Below are 17,272 nucleotides of genomic sequence, written 5' to 3'. Positions count from 1 at the left end.
TTTGTATGGGGCAACATGTGAGGTGTATACGGATCACAAAAGTCTCAAAATACTTCTTCACCTAAAAAGAGCTGAACATGAGACAACGTAGATGGCTAGAGCTAATTAAAGATTATGATTTGTAAATTTTGTACTATCCTGGAAAACCTAACATGGTGGCCGATGCTCTTAGTTGGAAATCAATGGGAAACTTAGCTTGTTTGCTCACCAAACAAAAGACAATACTGCATGAACCGACAATATTTGAAGAGATCAGAGGAAAACAATTACAAGATGAGTTCCTAAAGAAATTAGTGGATGAATGAGATTCCAAACCTAGACTGGGGTTCAATTTTGAGAATGACGTACTAAAATTTCAGGGAAGGTTATGTGTACCAAATGACAGTGATTTAAAAAAAAGAATTCTTCAAGTAGACCACAGTTCCAAATTCTTTATCCACCCGGGAAACAAAAAAATATATTAAGACCTGAAATAGAATTTTTGGTGGCCAGGAATGAAAAGGGAAATTGCGGAATTTGTGTTCAGATGTTTGCAATGTCCACAAGTTAAGGCAAAACATCAACGACCCGCAGGATTACTTCAGCCATTACCAATACTAGAGTGGAAATAGGAACATATCACAATGGATTTCATGGTTGGATTGCCTCGCACCAGTAGAGGTATGGATCCCATCTGGGTAATTGTTGATCGATTGAAAAATCTGCTCATTTCTTACCTATTAAAATGACACATAATGTGGATAAATTGGCTACTCTATATATAAATGAAATTATGAGATTGCATGGAATGCCTGTATCGATTGTATCTGATAGAGATCCAAAGTTCACTTCGAGATTTTGGCAAAGTCTGCAAAAGGCAATAGGAACTGAATTGAGATTGAGTAGTGCATACCATCCGCAAATAGATGGCCAATCAGATAGGACAATTCAGACGCTAGAGGATATGTTACATATGCGTGTATTGGATTTTCAAGGAAATTGGGAGACACATTTACCTTTGGTTGAATTTGCATACAACAACAGTTATCACTCAAGTCTTGACATGGCACCATATGAGGCTCTCTATGGCAGGAAATGTCGGTCGCCAATTTGTTAGGCTGAGGTTGGAGATAGACCGTTATTGGGACCCGAACTTGTACAAGAAACCACGGAGAAAGTAAAGTTAATCTAGCAACGGTTAAAAATAGCACAAAGTTGACAGAAAAGCTATGCAGACGTACGAAGACAGGAAAGAGAATATCAGGTAGGCAACCATGCTTTTATCAAAGTCACGCCAATGAAGGGACACACTCGTTTTGGAGCCAAGGATAAGTTAGCACCTCGATATATCGGACCATATGAGATCATTGAAAAACTTAATCTAGTGGCATATCAGGTAGCCCTACCTTCGGATATGGGATACATGCATAATGTTTTCCATGTTTCCATGTTAAGAGAATCCCTTGTAGACCCTCAACAGGTTATTAAACCTACTCAGATACTTGTGAATGATGACTATATATATGAAGAACGACTCATTCGGATTGTTAGCCACCATATCAAGAAGTTGAGAAATAAAGAAATCCCGTTAGTAAAAGTAGACTGGCAAAATCGCAGTGGCCTGTATACAACTTGGGAGCGAGAAAAAGATATGCAGAACAAATATCTTGAGCTCTTTCCATTAGACCCTACACTCTTCATAGAAGAAGGTAATTGCGTTTTGAGGACCAAACATCTAAAAGGGGAGAGACTGTGACACCCACTTTCATAATTAACAGTTACTTCTGTGGTTTATCTTATTTATGTGCTTATATGTGATTTTCCTGCCTTATATGCTCCTATGTGTAAGTTATGTGCCATTTGAATTATAGACAGATATGAGAATATATGAGCTAGACTTGTCTGATTTGCTAAATTTTAAGGTTACAAATTAAATGATGGACTAGATTGGTAGAACCTAATTCACCTTGATTGGATAAAGTAGAGTTCACCTAACTTAGGTAATATTAAGAGATAATTTATTTGACATAATTCTAAATTAATTAATCCAAGTTAGTAAATTAGATAATTTATATATATTTGAATTCAAGTGGGATAAGAGAGATTAAACCTGGGAGAGTTAGAGAGTGTTCTAGAATTTGAGAGAGTGAACAAAGAAGAGAAGGGAAGAAGGAAAGAAAAAAGAAGAGAATCACTAGAGTAACCATTCAAGGTAAGGAATCTTGTCTAAATCCCTAAGATTAAGGTAATTCTCACATGTAATTAAAGATTTTTGGAGTGAAATTGGGGAAGTTGGGCAGTGTATGTAGTGTAAGTTATACACCTTGCCTAGAATATTCTCAAACACCACATCTCTCATAATTCTCACTTGATCTTGCATGTCTTGCATGAGTTTGATGTTGGTATAGGAAGTTTCATGAAGTTTGAACCCTAAGCTACAACTTATGTTTACTCTCCTTCATAAGCAAGTTATGATTTTGTGTTTGGGTAATTGGAATTAAATGAAAAGCTATAACTTTGATTTTAACTTAGAATTTACTCTTTCATCTTGTTTTTGTAAGTTTTTAGCCTTGTTTTGTACAAATTTGGGCTTGATTGTTTGGGGATTTGTAGCCCAAAACAGAGCAGATTTTTCAATTCTGGAACACCCAGAATCACACGTGCGGTTGTGAGGACCACACGTGTGGGAAGTTGTAGCACACGTGCGGCGGGAAAGCCCGTACGTGCAGAAAACAGGGGAGAAGAATAATAGGTTCTGAAATAAAAGCACCTGCTGGCGCACGTGCAGTAGGAGTCCCGCACGTACGGCCAAGGGGCTCCGCACGTGCGGCTATTTTGGTAGCCTCGGTTTTATTTTTTTGCTTCATTTACCCCACTCTTGGGCCTCCGTTAGCGTGATTTTCATACATAGTTGGCATACATTTTCATTACACAGGTTCCACGGGCATTAAAGAGAGTAAATTACATTTAGGCTAATCAATTCCTAAATAATGAAAATGATTAGTTGGTTGCATAACGAATTAAGTATGCTACGCTTATATCTATCTATGTAGGTCAAACACCACATCCCGGTCACATGTATCGCAGAGCCAACTGTGAGTAACACTATTGTAAAAATATGTTTAAGTAAAAGTATTTATTTTCTGCGTTATACTATTCTCTGTTCTGATATAGTTCTTTTAATGAATGAATGAAGATCCTATTTTCTTGAATTGTATTTGTGGCACCCTTAGCACCTATTTACTATCATTGTTATAGAGATCTGTGTCAGTTCCAATTCCTGGAACTTCTGTTTACTATAGTGATGGCCATCATATCTAATTACCGGTCTTCATGACCGTCTGTATTAGTTGCTTTTGGATGTACTACGTATGACATTATGCTTTCTATATGAGATAAGAACCTGTTCAGTATGTCAATTGCTTTACATTATGATCATCATTCAGAACCCCTTTACATAGCTGCTATTCACTGAGCTCTAGCTCATATTTTGTTATACATTATGTAGGTGATCCAATTCAGGAGGAGACGTAGTAGTGACGACCTTGCCGCGATTTTGTTAAGTTACCTATCGTGCCTTACCGCGAGGTTCCCATCTATCGAGGCTTTTGGGGTGGTCGGTGATCACCCTTTTGGATAGTCGCTCTTATGTTATGCACAGTTTCACTTTGCTCACATGTACTTTCCTTTTGTTGTGTTTTGACAAACTTGAAATGACTTGAAGTATATATGCATATATGAAGTAAGTCATTTTGTCTCATGTAAATTTTCCTAGCTCGTTGGACAGTTTATTTTTCTTCTATATTAATTTCCGCTAGCCCCGTTTATTTAATTTGTACAATTGTAATCGCAGAGCTCTAGAGACGGGCGGGTTTGGGTTGTGACAAAAACGGAGCTCCAGAGACGTTCTTCCTTTTTAACAAAGGCACCCAGGTAGAGAACCCAATAGATCTAGTTGAAAAAGTGGAGAAAAGGTGAGTTCTAGAGAGAGAAGTTCTAGATCTAGGGTTTTGAAATGTTTTAGAGAGAGAAAGAGATGAAAAGTGATGAGAAATGTGGCTGTCACGAACTGATATACGCATAGTTTGCTCGAGCGCAAGAGTTGACGCTCAAGCATTAGACATAATAAGTTGTTCCGCTCGAGCACAAGAAGTGACGCTTGAGCGCAGAATACACACATCCAGTAGTTTTGTAGACAAAAGCGCAAGCATGGCTGCTCGTGCTAAGCCCGCTCAAGCGCGAAAAGAGCCGCTCGAGCATAGAATACACTCTCCCAATATTTTTGTAGACCTACAAAAATACTAAGAGTTCGCGAGGCCCACTCAAGCGCAAGAAATGACGCTCGAGCGAAAGAGCAAAAATCTAGGCAACAAAAATTTGAAAACTAAGCAACCAATCTATTCCTACACATGTTCCAACTGACTTAACAGCCAAAATCAAGTAAGAATAAAGGGGAAAAGATACAAACAACATCTGGAAACCATAAAACCTGAGTCCGGAACATCAAATGGGTCGGGTCAAAACCAGAATCGCTATATTTTTTTCACATGGCATAATTTTTTTTTAGTTTGTTAATTTAAAAAATTTAGATGAAGAGTTCATTTGGCATGTTAATGTGAAAGCATTACTGAAGAAGACAAAAAAAAATCTGTTAGAAATTGGGTGCCCATGTGGCATGACCCTTAGAACCTTTTGAACCTCATCCAAATGGGTTTTGAATTTGAATTCAAACCTATTTGGATGAGCCACTCAGGATATATATCTATCATATCATAATATGGATAGATGATATAGATATCAGATATTATCTCATTTAACCAATGGATAAATGAGATAAATATAATATATATATCTGATATATGGTTATGGGTAACCAAGAGAGAAACAACGTAGGTTTTGTTTTTCTACCCATAAACTGACTCTCTCCCAAGAAATAACGATCAAGTCATTTGCACTGTGGTTTGTGTGGGTGATATTCACCATTGTAATATCACCCCACTGCTGGGATTGATTGATTAGATTCTGGAAGCACGTGATTTATCCACGAGGTTTCAGATCAAAAGAGGTATGATCTAAACTTTTTATTCCGCTGCATGTTTTGTGTTTTGATTTACATAATCATATAAAAAATTCAAAAAAAGTTGGCCTATTTACTTTTGAGTTAATCATCTAAAAGTCCTATTTACAAATATTATAATAGCTTAGGTCTTATCAAACAATTTTTTGAACCAATAAGTTATATTTAGTAAAATTAAGAATATTATTAGTTTTTTTCAATTTTTAAAGATGAACATTATAAATTATAAATGGTATATTTCAGATAATTGTTTCACTAACTGATAAAAAAATAGAATGTGAGATTAAATATTTTTGCCCTTCTACTTATTAGTTTGATTCAACTATCTAATAAAATTGAGAACATTATTAGGCTTTTTATAGTTTTAAAACTGAGGACATTATCAGTTTTAAAACTGAGGACATTATTAGTTTTTTCATTTTTAAATTTTTTTCTTTAGTTTTTCACATCCATGTTCCATCATCATACTCTTTTATAAACACAAAATTTTTAGTTTTGCTCAAAAAAATAATTCAATTTTTTTTAAAAAAATAGTTTTTTTTTTTTTTTTGCACATAATTTTTTTTTAGTTTTTTCAATTTGAAAGTTGATATTTTAAAGTTTTGAAAATCAAAATAAATGTCAAATCATCATGTTCCTTTATAGATAATCATAAATAATGAACAATAATTGTTTGAAGGGAAATTTTAACTATTAAAAATTTAATGGACTTGAAGGTCCAAAAAATCGTAATTAGGACTTAATGCAGTATAAGTTCATAAATTAAGATTTATGTATAAATGCCCCTTTACCTTTTGCATGTATTTTCGTAAAAAAATTAAAAAGTTATTCTTAAACACTTTCTAAACTTTTATTTCACATTTTAGCTATAAAAAATAGGGTACTCGGTCTGTAAATTCAATTTTAAATTTTGTTTGACTAGAAGTCTAGCCGCTTAAATATTTTGTTCATAAGGACAAACGTAAATAAAATGACCAAAATACCTTGTGTATATATATATATATATATATATGCTATACACAAACCAAATCCTCACAACCCCCACAAGCCATCTACTCTCTCGCTCTACTCTCCGCTCCGTCGCACTGATAACCGTTGTCCACCCATCACCCTCCACTTCATCCGCACATCCGCCTCACCTATCGCTTCTGATAGTTAACAAATGACGCCACGCCAAAATTCTTGAATTGTAATGGCACCATTATGTTCAGCAGCAACAACAAAAATTGAATTGATATCTGGAAAAATAAAAAGTTTGCAAAAGTAAAAGATAATGGAGAGATATTGTAAATATTGTGCTTGGGTTGCAGTGTATGGTTTTTTCATGGTTAGGAATCACATATATATAAGTATACAAAAGTATACGTTAGAAACTGTCTTCCTAAAAATCAGATTGTGGAGGTTGTTTCACACACCCATATTTGTATACACGTTAGAAAACAGATTCCCTTAGATTATGGGGGTTTTTTCACTCACCCAAATCTTTAACCATTTATCCATATTATAACAACTTCTTTTTATTAGGAGATAATAACCACACTACCCCATCCACATACATATCTCATATTAAGTAGGAGAACACTTAATAGTGGTTTGACCAAATCAAACTACTTAGTCAACTTGGTCAATCACACCCATTATCTTTTCTATAAATAAAAGAAAAAATAACTAAACAACCAAATGTTAATCAAATATAATAATAAATTAAAACATTATATATATGAACAAATTAATAAATAAAATATTGAGGGCTGTTTGGCCACTCAATCCAACAACTCCCACTTGGCCAATAAACCGAGATATTCTCAATCATTTTTAATCCCCATCGTATTCACATTTTTTCTAAAATCATTTGCTGGAATAGCCTTTGTTAGGGGATTTGCAATCATTTCTTTAGAAGAAATATAATGTATAACGATCTCATTTTTTTGCAACATATCAACAACATAATGATATTGACGATCTGTGTTATCCTCTTGAGCCAATCTCACCATTTTTTATGGTATTTATAGCAGCTTTGTTACGCATTATAGCTATGGGCTTCTTGGATATTTCTTTTATTTTTAACTCATCAAGAAATCTCTTAATCCAAACAGCTTCAGAAGTTACATTACTACATGCTATGTATTCAGCTTCCATTGTACTTTTAGCCACACATGATTGTTTTCTACTACACCATGAAATTGAACCTCCACCTAAGAGGAATACATAACCTGATGTGGATTTTCCATCATCAATGTCTCTAGAAAAATCAACATCTGAATAACCAATGACTTCTGAATTTTCATTATTATATTGATAGGTTAGTTTGTAATCTTTAGTGCCTTGAATATATCTTAAAATTCTTTTAACAACAGCCCAATGCAATTCACCGGGATTACTTTGGTATCTACTAACCACACTTATAGCATAACTAAGATCAGGCCTAGTACATAACATTGCATACATAATACTTCCAATAGCTTGAGCAAAAGGCTTGTTTTCCATATTTTGTTTTTCTTCTTCACTTTTTGGGCACATTTTTTTTTTTTGATAAGATTGTTTGCTTACGGATAGGTGAATCAATGGGATTTGAACTTTCCATATTAAATCTTTTCAAAAAAAATTCAAAATATTGTTCTTGAGATAATTTTAATGTCTTTAATTTTCTATCTCTAATTATTTGTATTCTTAATACAAAGGATGCCTCACCTATGTCTTTCATTTCAAATTGACTATTTAGAAAATTTTTAATCTCTTCAATCGATGCAATATTATTACCAGCAATTAAATATATCATCCACATACAAAGATAAAATAATAAAATTACTTCCACTATTCCAATAATATACACAATGATCATATTCATTTGCTTTAAATCTGTATCTAGTTATAGCATTATGGAAAGTGTAATACCATTGTCTAGATGATTGTTTAAGTCCATATAATGATTTCTTAAGTTTGTACATTTTATGTTCTTGGCCTTCAACTTTATAACCATTTGCTTGTACCATATAAATTTCTTCTTTTAATTCTCCATTCAAAAATGCCATTTTAACATCCATTTGAAATAATTCTAAATCTAATGAAGCTACAATTGACATTAAAATCCTTATTGAAGTGAACTTAGCAACCGGAGAATATGTTTCCTCATAGTCTATTCCTGATTTTTGTGTAAAACCTTTAGCCACTAATCTTGCCTTATATTTATCAATAGTACCATCAGATTTATATTTTCTTTTTAAAATCCATTTATTCCCAATTGGTTTTCTATCTTTAGGTAAATCCACTAATTCGCAAGCATTATTTTTAATTATAGAATCTAATTCATCTTCAATTGCTTCTACCCATTTGTTCAAATCAGGAGACGAAAAAGCTTCTTTGACGGTTAAAGGATCATCATTATTTTCTTCACTAATAAATGTAAGATAGTCTTTTAACCTTGTGGATGGGTTTCTTTCTCTTTGAATTTTTCCAATAAGATCATGAAATGTTTCCATTGGTTTTGAAATAATTTCTATATTAGGTGTTCTAATATCATTATCATTTAAAATCTCTTTTCCTCTAGGAATCTCAAATAATTCTACTAGCTTTGTAGGACTTCTTGTGTCAATTTCCTCATCTAAAAATCTTGCATCTCTACTTTCCATTACACTAATAGTAACATCACTATGATGACTAGCAAATCTATAACCTTGTGAATTTTCAGGATGTCCTATAAGAATTCCTTTGATAGTTTTACTATCTAGTTCGTCTCTTTGTTGAACTGGAATTAATATATGAGCAAAAGAACCCCAAACTTTTAAGTTATCCAAAATAGGCTTTCTACCTATCCATAATTCATGTGGAGTTTTATCAATAATTTTTGTAGGAACTAAATTTAATAAATACATTGCAATAACAATAGCTTCCCCCAAAATTCTGATCCAATTGAAGAATGATTTAACATGGATCTAACCATATCTAATAATGTTCTATTGCGACATTCGGCAACGCTATTTTGTTGTGGTGTATAACGCATAGTGGTTTGATGTATAATTCCATTATCTTTAAAAAATTCACCAAATAAATTTGATATATATTCACCATCCCGATCAAACCTAAGCATTTTAATGTGTTTTCCTAATAGTTTTTCAACTTCATTTTTTATATTCTTGAAATTTTTCAAATACTTCAGATTTTTTACGCATTAAATATAAATAACCACGTCTAGACTAATCATCAATAAACATTACAAAATACTCAATGCCTCTATGTGTTTTAATATTTAATGGTCCACAAACATCTGAATGTATTATAGCTAATAATTCACTTGCTCTTTGTCCTTTAGGGAAAGGTAATCTAGTCATTTTTCGGGATAAACATGATTCACAAATAGAAAAATCTATATTTATTTTGGGAATTAATTCCATATTTATCATCCTTTTCATTTTATTTTTGTTTTTATGTCCTAATCTTAAATGCCAAATATAAGGATCATCAACATACAAATAAAAATCAATATAAGCAGAAGAACTAGCAAATGCATTATTGTTAACACTAGAAACCACGTTCAAGCGATACAAACCATCAACCTTACTACCCCACATAAAAATCCTATCATGTTTTCAAACATACACTTTCCAGAATGGAAGCGCACCTCAAAACCCTTTTCATTCAAACAAGGGACTGAGATAAGGTTGCACCTCATGATGGGTGAATATAATACGTCAATCAAGTAGAGGTTTGTTTGCCCAGGTATCATGATCTTTACAGTTCCAATACCAACAACATCATAGTAACTGTTATTTCCCATGTATATTCGATGATCACCAGTTTTCATCTCTCTTTACTCCACAAAAGACTCTCTAGTCTTTGCCATATGGCAAGAAGAAGTAAAATCCACCCACCAAGCTCCAATGTCATAATCAGCCAAAAGAGATTCGGTCACAACTCAAACAATATCTTTGGAGCTTCCAGAATAAGGTTTCTTCCTATTTTTATTCACACGACAATCAACTTGATGATGTCCAGGTTTCCACAATTAAAACAGACTCCTTTGTTCCATTTGTTATAGCCACTATTATTATTGCCACTAGTTTTAAACTTTTTACCTTTTCTTGTAAAATTCTTAGAAAAAATTTTGTTTCCAAATTTGAAGCTTTTGAGGAAAAAATAGAGAATTTTTTCTTTTCAAATTGTGGTGGCTCAGATGGACCAGCAGAGGTAACGGTTAAAAAAGATTTAGTGGCTTTCTTTTTGGCTCCTTTCAACCTCTACTCCTAATAAAATAGGTAAATTTTTCATGGTCACAGGAGTTAAAGACAAATTAAGAGCAACAACGATAGGCCCCAAGAATCAGGTAAACTATGTAAAATTGTGGACACTTGCATTCGATCAGGAATAGGGTTCCCTAAAGCCGCTAGTTCTTTAGCAATGACAGATAATTTATTAACATGTTCAATTACACTCCCATCTTCCTTCATTGAAGTCCCATTAAATCTTTCAATTAACAATTGAACATATGATTCAGATGAAGAGCGATATGCATTATTAACAGCATCAAACATGGGTTTAGCATGCACATGATCTTCAAATAAGATTTCAATATCTGGTTCCATGAAACTGAGCATGATGTCTCTAGAAATCCTATCATCTTGAAGAAATTTTTCATACATTCTCCTATTGCCAGCACTACAATTTTCATGAGGTGGATCCGGTACATCAATATGAATCACATGCTCAATCTTGTCTTGGAAAAGAATGTGACGGATACGATGTTTCCAAGTAGAAAAATTAGTGCCATTCAATTTTTCAATTTTACTGAGTTCTTAACTGACTGCTTTGCTAGCCATAATATAAATTATCAATTAATTATAAGTCTAGATAGACTAACCATAAACGCACACAAAAATATTGTTGTATACCGAATCTCCTTGGCGACACTACTTTGCCGAAATTGCTCCTACTATCTTGATCTCCAAAAAAATAAATGGACAATGCTTGAAGGTGTTGAATCAAAGTAGCACTAATGATACCAGCACTAATTGGTATGTTGATGATGGAAAACTTTGCATGGACCCATACAAGGAACAATATGCAATGTTGGTAGTTTGCAAAGTCAACACTGATGGAATTGTTGCTGCTTGTCTATGGCCAATTAAAGAAATCTTATGGGCTTCGGCAGTAGGCTTCAACTTTCGGTTGCTCTGATACCAATGATAGTTAAAAAATGACGCCAAGCCAGAATTCTTGAATTGTAATGGCACCGTGATGTTCAGCAGCAACAGCAAAAATTGAATTGATATATGGAAAAATAAAAGGTTTGCAAAAGTAATAGATAATGGAGAGATATTGTAAATATTGTGCTTGGGTTACAGTGTATGTTTTTTTCATGGTTGGGAATCACACATATATATAAGTATACAAAAGTATACGTTAGAAACTGGCTTCCTAAAAATCAGATTGTGGAGGTTGTTTCACACACCCATATCAGTATATACGTTAGAAAACAAATTTCCTCAAATTATGGGGGTTGTTTTACTCATCCAAATCTTTAACCATTTATCCATATTATAACAACTCCTTTTTATTAGGAGATAATCACCACACTACCCCCATCCATATACATATCTCATATTAAGTAGGAGAACACTTAATAGTGGTTTGACCAAATCAAACTACTTAGTTAACTTGGTTAATCACACCCATTATCTTTTCTGTAAATAAAAGAAAAAAAAACTAAATAACCAAATGTTAATCAAATATAATAATAAATTAAAACATTATATATATGAACAAATTAATAAATAAAATATTGAGGGCTATTTGGTAGGGGTGGGCAACGGTTTATCCAAACCACTCAACCCGCCCAACCCGTATATAAATGGGCGGTTTCGCAAACATAATGCGGGCGGATGTGGTTTGAAATATGATAAATTTGCGAGCCGCGGGCGGGTCGTGGGTTAAACTCGCAACCCACAAAAACCGTCCGCACTTTAATTATTATTTTTATTTTTTTTATATACCAATTTTGTAACTTTAACAGGAGCACCATTATGTTCTCTATGACACTAGGATCCTTATTTTTAAGTATGTCTCAACTTTCTTAATGCCGTAGAATTATCAAATCCTAAACTTGGTTTCTTATATGATTTTAATTAGTGACTCATCTACTTTTTCCTAATAAAATTTTCCTTCTGGTGGTCAATGGAGCTTCTAGTTTGATTATGGCAATTCCAATTGAGTACTACCTTCAATGCATTGATATACATTTTTTAATGCATTGATATCCATTTTTTTTTATGGCAAAATTGCTAGTGTAGGGGCTCTTTGTTTTGGGTACTTTCATTTAATGCATTGATATTCAATTTTTATTTGTAAACTCATGAGAAAATTGTTGTCAAATGATCACAAATATATAAAATGAATTTGATGCCTAAATTCGATGGGAAAAAAAAAACTTAAAATTAATTTTTAAAGAAAAAAGTGTAAATCGCAAACCGCCTGCAACCGCCTGCACATCTGCAAACCCTATCCACACAAACCACAAACCGCACTGTGGGTGGTTGTGGGTTGACTTTTTCCCAAACTGCATAGATGCGGATGGGTCAAAACCGAACTGCAAACCGCGCAAGACTGATCCGCGAGCACCCATACTATTTGGCCACTCAATCCAATAGCTTCTACCTCTGTCTCTGCCTCACCCTTCGCTTTTTTTTCCGCCGTGGTCTCACTCGATCTCCCCTAGGGTTTCGTCATTGATGGACGTGAACTAGAACTGAGATTGGTGATAGAACTAGAGCTCTGCCACCGACGTCATTGTTAGATCGTCTCCATTGTCAAATCATCTATGTGTCACCGTTAAGCTAGGGTTTATCTCTCTCTCTCTCTCTCTCTCTCTCTCTCTCTTTCTCTCCTCCGTTACCACCGGTGAATCCAATGTTATTTTCCTGAATCATGGCGATGAGTTCCAAAGTCTTCTTGACTCTGTTTGGCATCAAACCGAGGAGATTTAACTCGTCTCTTTTGCATCATTACCACCAGAGATTTTCTCTCTTATATAGATATACAGAAGCAACCTCAAAACCCTACGATTTTGATCTATTGTATTTGAATAATCATAGCCTCCTTCAACTAAGTGAAACCTAAGAATTCAATTTGCTCTCAATTAATTCCTCTAAGATCTGTTTCAATGTCAACATTTCTCTGTTTCTCATATGTATGTTTGTGATTTGTACCATTCTTCATGAATTACAAGTTAATTGAGATTTGTGAACTCTTTTAATTTTGAAAACAGTGTTAAGAGATGAAAAGCAATGATGTTGAGCATTGTAAGGCGAAAAGTCTCTCATGGAGGCTTGTCTTCTTCAAAAGTCGAGTAATCGAAGGAGGTTTCTTGATTTCGTGATTCAGTGTTGTTCCGACTCTGTGGTTCCGATTTGGAAAATGAATGTGGAGAAAAAAGCTTAGCAATGATGGTTCTCTTTGATTTGAGACATTTTTGTAGCAGATTAACTACCATTGATACCTTGCTTTCACTCGGTTCTGATGCGGATGCAGTTGAAATGGATCACTTGGCCTCTGTCTCGAGAGATTGAGATCCTTTACCTCATGTGTTAAGTTCATGGGTAAATATCTTTAAAAAATTGATCTAGTTATTTTGTTTTGTTTTTGTTTTTTTGTTTTTTTTTTTAAATTTTTTGAATAGATATATTGTTTTATTATTGTTGTTGTTGTTGATAAGATTTCATTTGTTTTTGTTTGGTTGGAAGAGAGTAAATGACAGATAGGTTGTTTTGTTATTGTTGATGGTGATGATAATGAATTTCAACAGGTAAGGAAAACATGTTTGGCAAATTTCAACAGATAAAAAAAATAAGTTTAGTGAATTTTAATAGATAGTTACAAAATTGAACATACAAAAAATGTAGTTGAAAAATTGTAACAGATAGTTGAAAATTTTGAACAAATAAATATAAATTTGAATAGATAAGAGCAAAAAATTGAAAAAATAGTTACAAAATTAAACAGATAAAAAATATAGTTTGAAAATTTTGAACAAATAAGAAAAATTTGAACAGATGGAAAAAAATTAGAAGATAGATATAAATTTGAATAGATAGTCAATAAAAAGTCAAATAGATAAAATAAAAAAAATAAAAATAAAAAGTCAAGGGGTAAAATTAGAAATAAAATGTCCTTCAGGACTTTTTACCAAATTATTTCACAAAGTGCAGACCTCTCACCAACAAAAAATATCCACAGGACCTAATGCCTTATACTCTCCTTAGATTGGATTTATCATCAATTTTATCTATAATAAAAAATATTTTAAAAAATTACTAAAATAGCACTTCCCAAACGAATTCTAAAGGTGTTGAATTTTTTGACATATGAATAATTTTGTATAGGTTTTTTCTATTAGATATAAGACAAAATTTTTAAAATATATATGATAAATGAAATATTGAAGAAGGTGAAGTTTGGAATTAGTAAATTTTCGTGTGTGTTTTTTGTTTTGTTTTTTTTTTTGGATTTTTTAAAATGAAAATAATTTGATTACTTTGAGAATTGTTAAAAAAAATATAATTTTTATTAGTGAAAATGATGAATTTCAAACTTTTTTTTAGTTTATTTTTATTTTGAAAAAATTACTCATAAATCCCATTTGAAGAAAAATTGTTTCATTTAGTCCTAGAAGTTTTCTTTCAAACCAATTAGTCCTTTTTATTTTGGGTATTTTGAATTTTCTTGATTTGGAGGTTTGGGAGTTTACTTGTTTGCCCTTGTGTGTGATTTTGTTTGGATTTTTTTCTTGATGTTGAGTGCGTATGAATGAGGTAGGTTTTTATGTTTCTATTTTTTTGTGGGAATTTAGTAGAGTGATTTGTAGGTGGATGACATCACCCCATTTGTGGTGTTACAAGAAAATACATTTTCAAATACTAAACAAACATAAAGATTTAACATTTACATAACAATTTGACTCAGAACACCACTACATGTTAATGAAATGCAATTTGACTTAGTTAAGTGTAATGTTGATGATTTACATATTAATGAAATGCAATGTTAGTCGCATTTGTTCATTGGGTTTTGTAATTCTTTTGCTGAATGGTTGGAGTGAAATCGTCGATACACAGCGGAAATGAATGATTTTGTGGTCGTGGTTGACTTTAACGATGTCACTTCAGTGATATTTGAGGTTTCATTCACTCATCATCGACTTTCGCGACTGTGTTAGTGAACGATGGCGTTAGTTATGTGGCCCCCAATGTCGATTTCCTTCTTGTTGTAGTTGATTCGGTTTGTGTGTTCAATGTTAGAGTTTGTGTTTGTTCTTGATGATATATAGTAGTGTTAGTTACTAAATAGTGATTTAGTAGATGTTAATGGTTGGGTGGGTGTAGACGCGCTCCCCGGAACTCTCCGATATCCGCGTGCGAAGGCGCGAGATCCGTTTTGTTCTGAGCTACTACAGTTCGGACTCAATGTCACAGTTTTGAATCTAGTTTCACAAAGTGCAATGTGAAACCGATAAATCACCAAAGAGTCCAGAATCTGGAAAATTGTTTTGGAAAACTGATTTTATAAAGAAGTGTCAAACATGGACTACTTTGCCAGATACAGAGTCGCCACCTAAATATTTTATTTTGGGGGAAAATTTAGGAAACCCTGACTCATGCCTAAGGCCACGTGTCCGCCATCACCAAAGTTGCCTCAGCTCGGGAACTTGGGTACGAGAGGGGAAGGTCATCCAATGAGCACCCCCGCTCGCCCGATCAAAGATCAGCTTGTACTAAGCATGATATTTTATTTTTGAAAACACATGTGCTCTTATTCTGGTTAATTAGCTAATCTTACTACATGATGTGCACAGCATACAAGTATAGACTAGATCACCTAATTTGGAACAAAACATTGCACGTTCATTTGTGAAAATGATTTGAAGTTTGCTACTCGCAAGTAGGATAAATCAGGGATTTCAATGAATTGTTCCAATTCAAGTAATCCAACCTTCACCCACAGGCATTCAGGCAGTTATATCAAATAAGCAGTTAGCCTCATGGCAAGCATGCTTTCATGGCAGTCAATAACACACATGCAGTATGCTAAAGCGTAAACACTCACAGTGTACTCTGAGCCAAAACAAAGAACTAGTTAAAAATCATGCATGATCCTAGTTCATGTTAAGATGGCTAATGCAACACATGCAAAAATGCAACTAAAATAGGCTCGGTTATCTAGAATGTCATGTGAAATGCAACTTGATAACATGTTGTTGAACACGTATTCAAGTAAGTGTATTGAAATACAATGCAATTTTGTTTGATACGCCGAGCCCGGTGCATGTAATACAGATGAATGGATGCACGCATGCGAGCATAATGTATGCTTATTGAAAAATGCCCTAAAACTAACCATCGTAAGCGGTTAAGTAAAAGGAAAAAAGAAATGGAGGTTGGAAGACATGCATCACACACACGCACGCTTATTACAACAATTGGCCCTCTCGACGAAGGGTCCGAATAAAGAGCTAACTAGCTAATCTAAGCTAATTAAACTAATTATTACATCACAACGAAGCTAATTAACTAATCCTAGTTAACTAACTATTACAAAATAATTAAGCAGCTGAACGCATTAACTACTTAAATACAACTCAAATACAAAACCCAAAGCATAAACTAGCTAAGCAAACTAGCCAAGTAAAGCAGTAAAACAAGGTCCTCAGAGGGAGAAGATTGCATGCATGCCCGGTCGCCTCGTTCGGAAATCCGTCGCGATGCCCCAATTTGTTTCTGTTTGCAACTGCTCTCAGAAACTTGCACCAAGCTCCAGAAAGCTTCCAACTCACCTTGGGGACCTGTGAGAGGGTGGCCGACCAGTTGTTTGTCACGACCCCAAACCGCCCCTAGTAGTTTGGTGCCGTGATGGCCAGTAATCCGAGATTACCGAAGGCCGCTTTCAAAATTCACACACCACAGAGTATAAATATATGGGGCTCACAAGTACGGAAGCGATACATACAAATCAGATTAGTCCATAAGAGCTGTGCATAAGTCAAATGAAATAGCAACCATCTTCATATGGGTTACAACTTAATCACAAATGAAGCAAAGTACAAATTACATCTTACATTTTAACAAAGGCTTCACAAGCCGACACAAACAAAATGTACGAACTACAGGTCAAGGAACATAGTCTGCCAGATTGCCGACATCCTCGTTGCCGACATAACATACATACAAAACA

At 33.9% G+C, this 17,272-nt stretch overlaps 2 protein-coding genes across 2 annotated transcripts; one reads left to right on the top strand and one right to left on the bottom strand.

Moving 5' to 3' along the window:
* The first annotated feature begins 1,276 nt into the window (after positions 1–1,276).
* LOC145823743 (uncharacterized) lies at positions 1,277–3,513 on the top strand. The gene is made up of 2 exons (XM_082923267.1): positions 1,277–1,688; positions 3,488–3,513. Exons 1-2 carry the CDS (start codon positions 1,277–1,279, stop codon positions 3,511–3,513), a joined length of 438 nt encoding a protein of 145 aa, XP_082779393.1.
* Positions 3,514–10,332: 6,819 nt separating this feature from the next.
* Positions 10,333–10,692, bottom strand: LOC145823742 (uncharacterized). The gene has a single exon (XM_082923266.1). It carries the CDS (start codon positions 10,690–10,692, stop codon positions 10,333–10,335), a length of 360 nt encoding a protein of 119 aa, XP_082779392.1.
* Positions 10,693–17,272: the final 6,580 nt, after the last annotated feature.

This window comes from Camellia sinensis, chromosome 4, assembly GCF_055761805.1.
Source record: "Camellia sinensis isolate YWXY chromosome 4, ASM5576180v1, whole genome shotgun sequence".
NCBI classification, from domain to species: Eukaryota; Viridiplantae; Streptophyta; class Magnoliopsida; order Ericales; family Theaceae; genus Camellia; species Camellia sinensis.
The sequence above is the reverse complement of the archived record's forward strand: the minus strand, read 5'-3'. Positions and strand labels throughout refer to the sequence as shown.

Excerpts from the sequence above, each read along its gene's own strand:
- LOC145823743 (XM_082923267.1), top strand. The coding sequence starts at position 1,277 with ATGAAGGGACACACTCGTTTTGGAGCCAAGGATAAGTTAGCACCTCGA. Across the intron at positions 1,689-3,487 it reads TACACTCTTCATAGAAGAAG|GTGATCCAATTCAGGAGGAG; the intron begins GTAATTGCGTTT and ends TACATTATGTAG.
- LOC145823742 (XM_082923266.1), bottom strand. The coding sequence starts at position 10,692 with ATGTATGAAAAATTTCTTCAAGATGATAGGATTTCTAGAGACATCATG.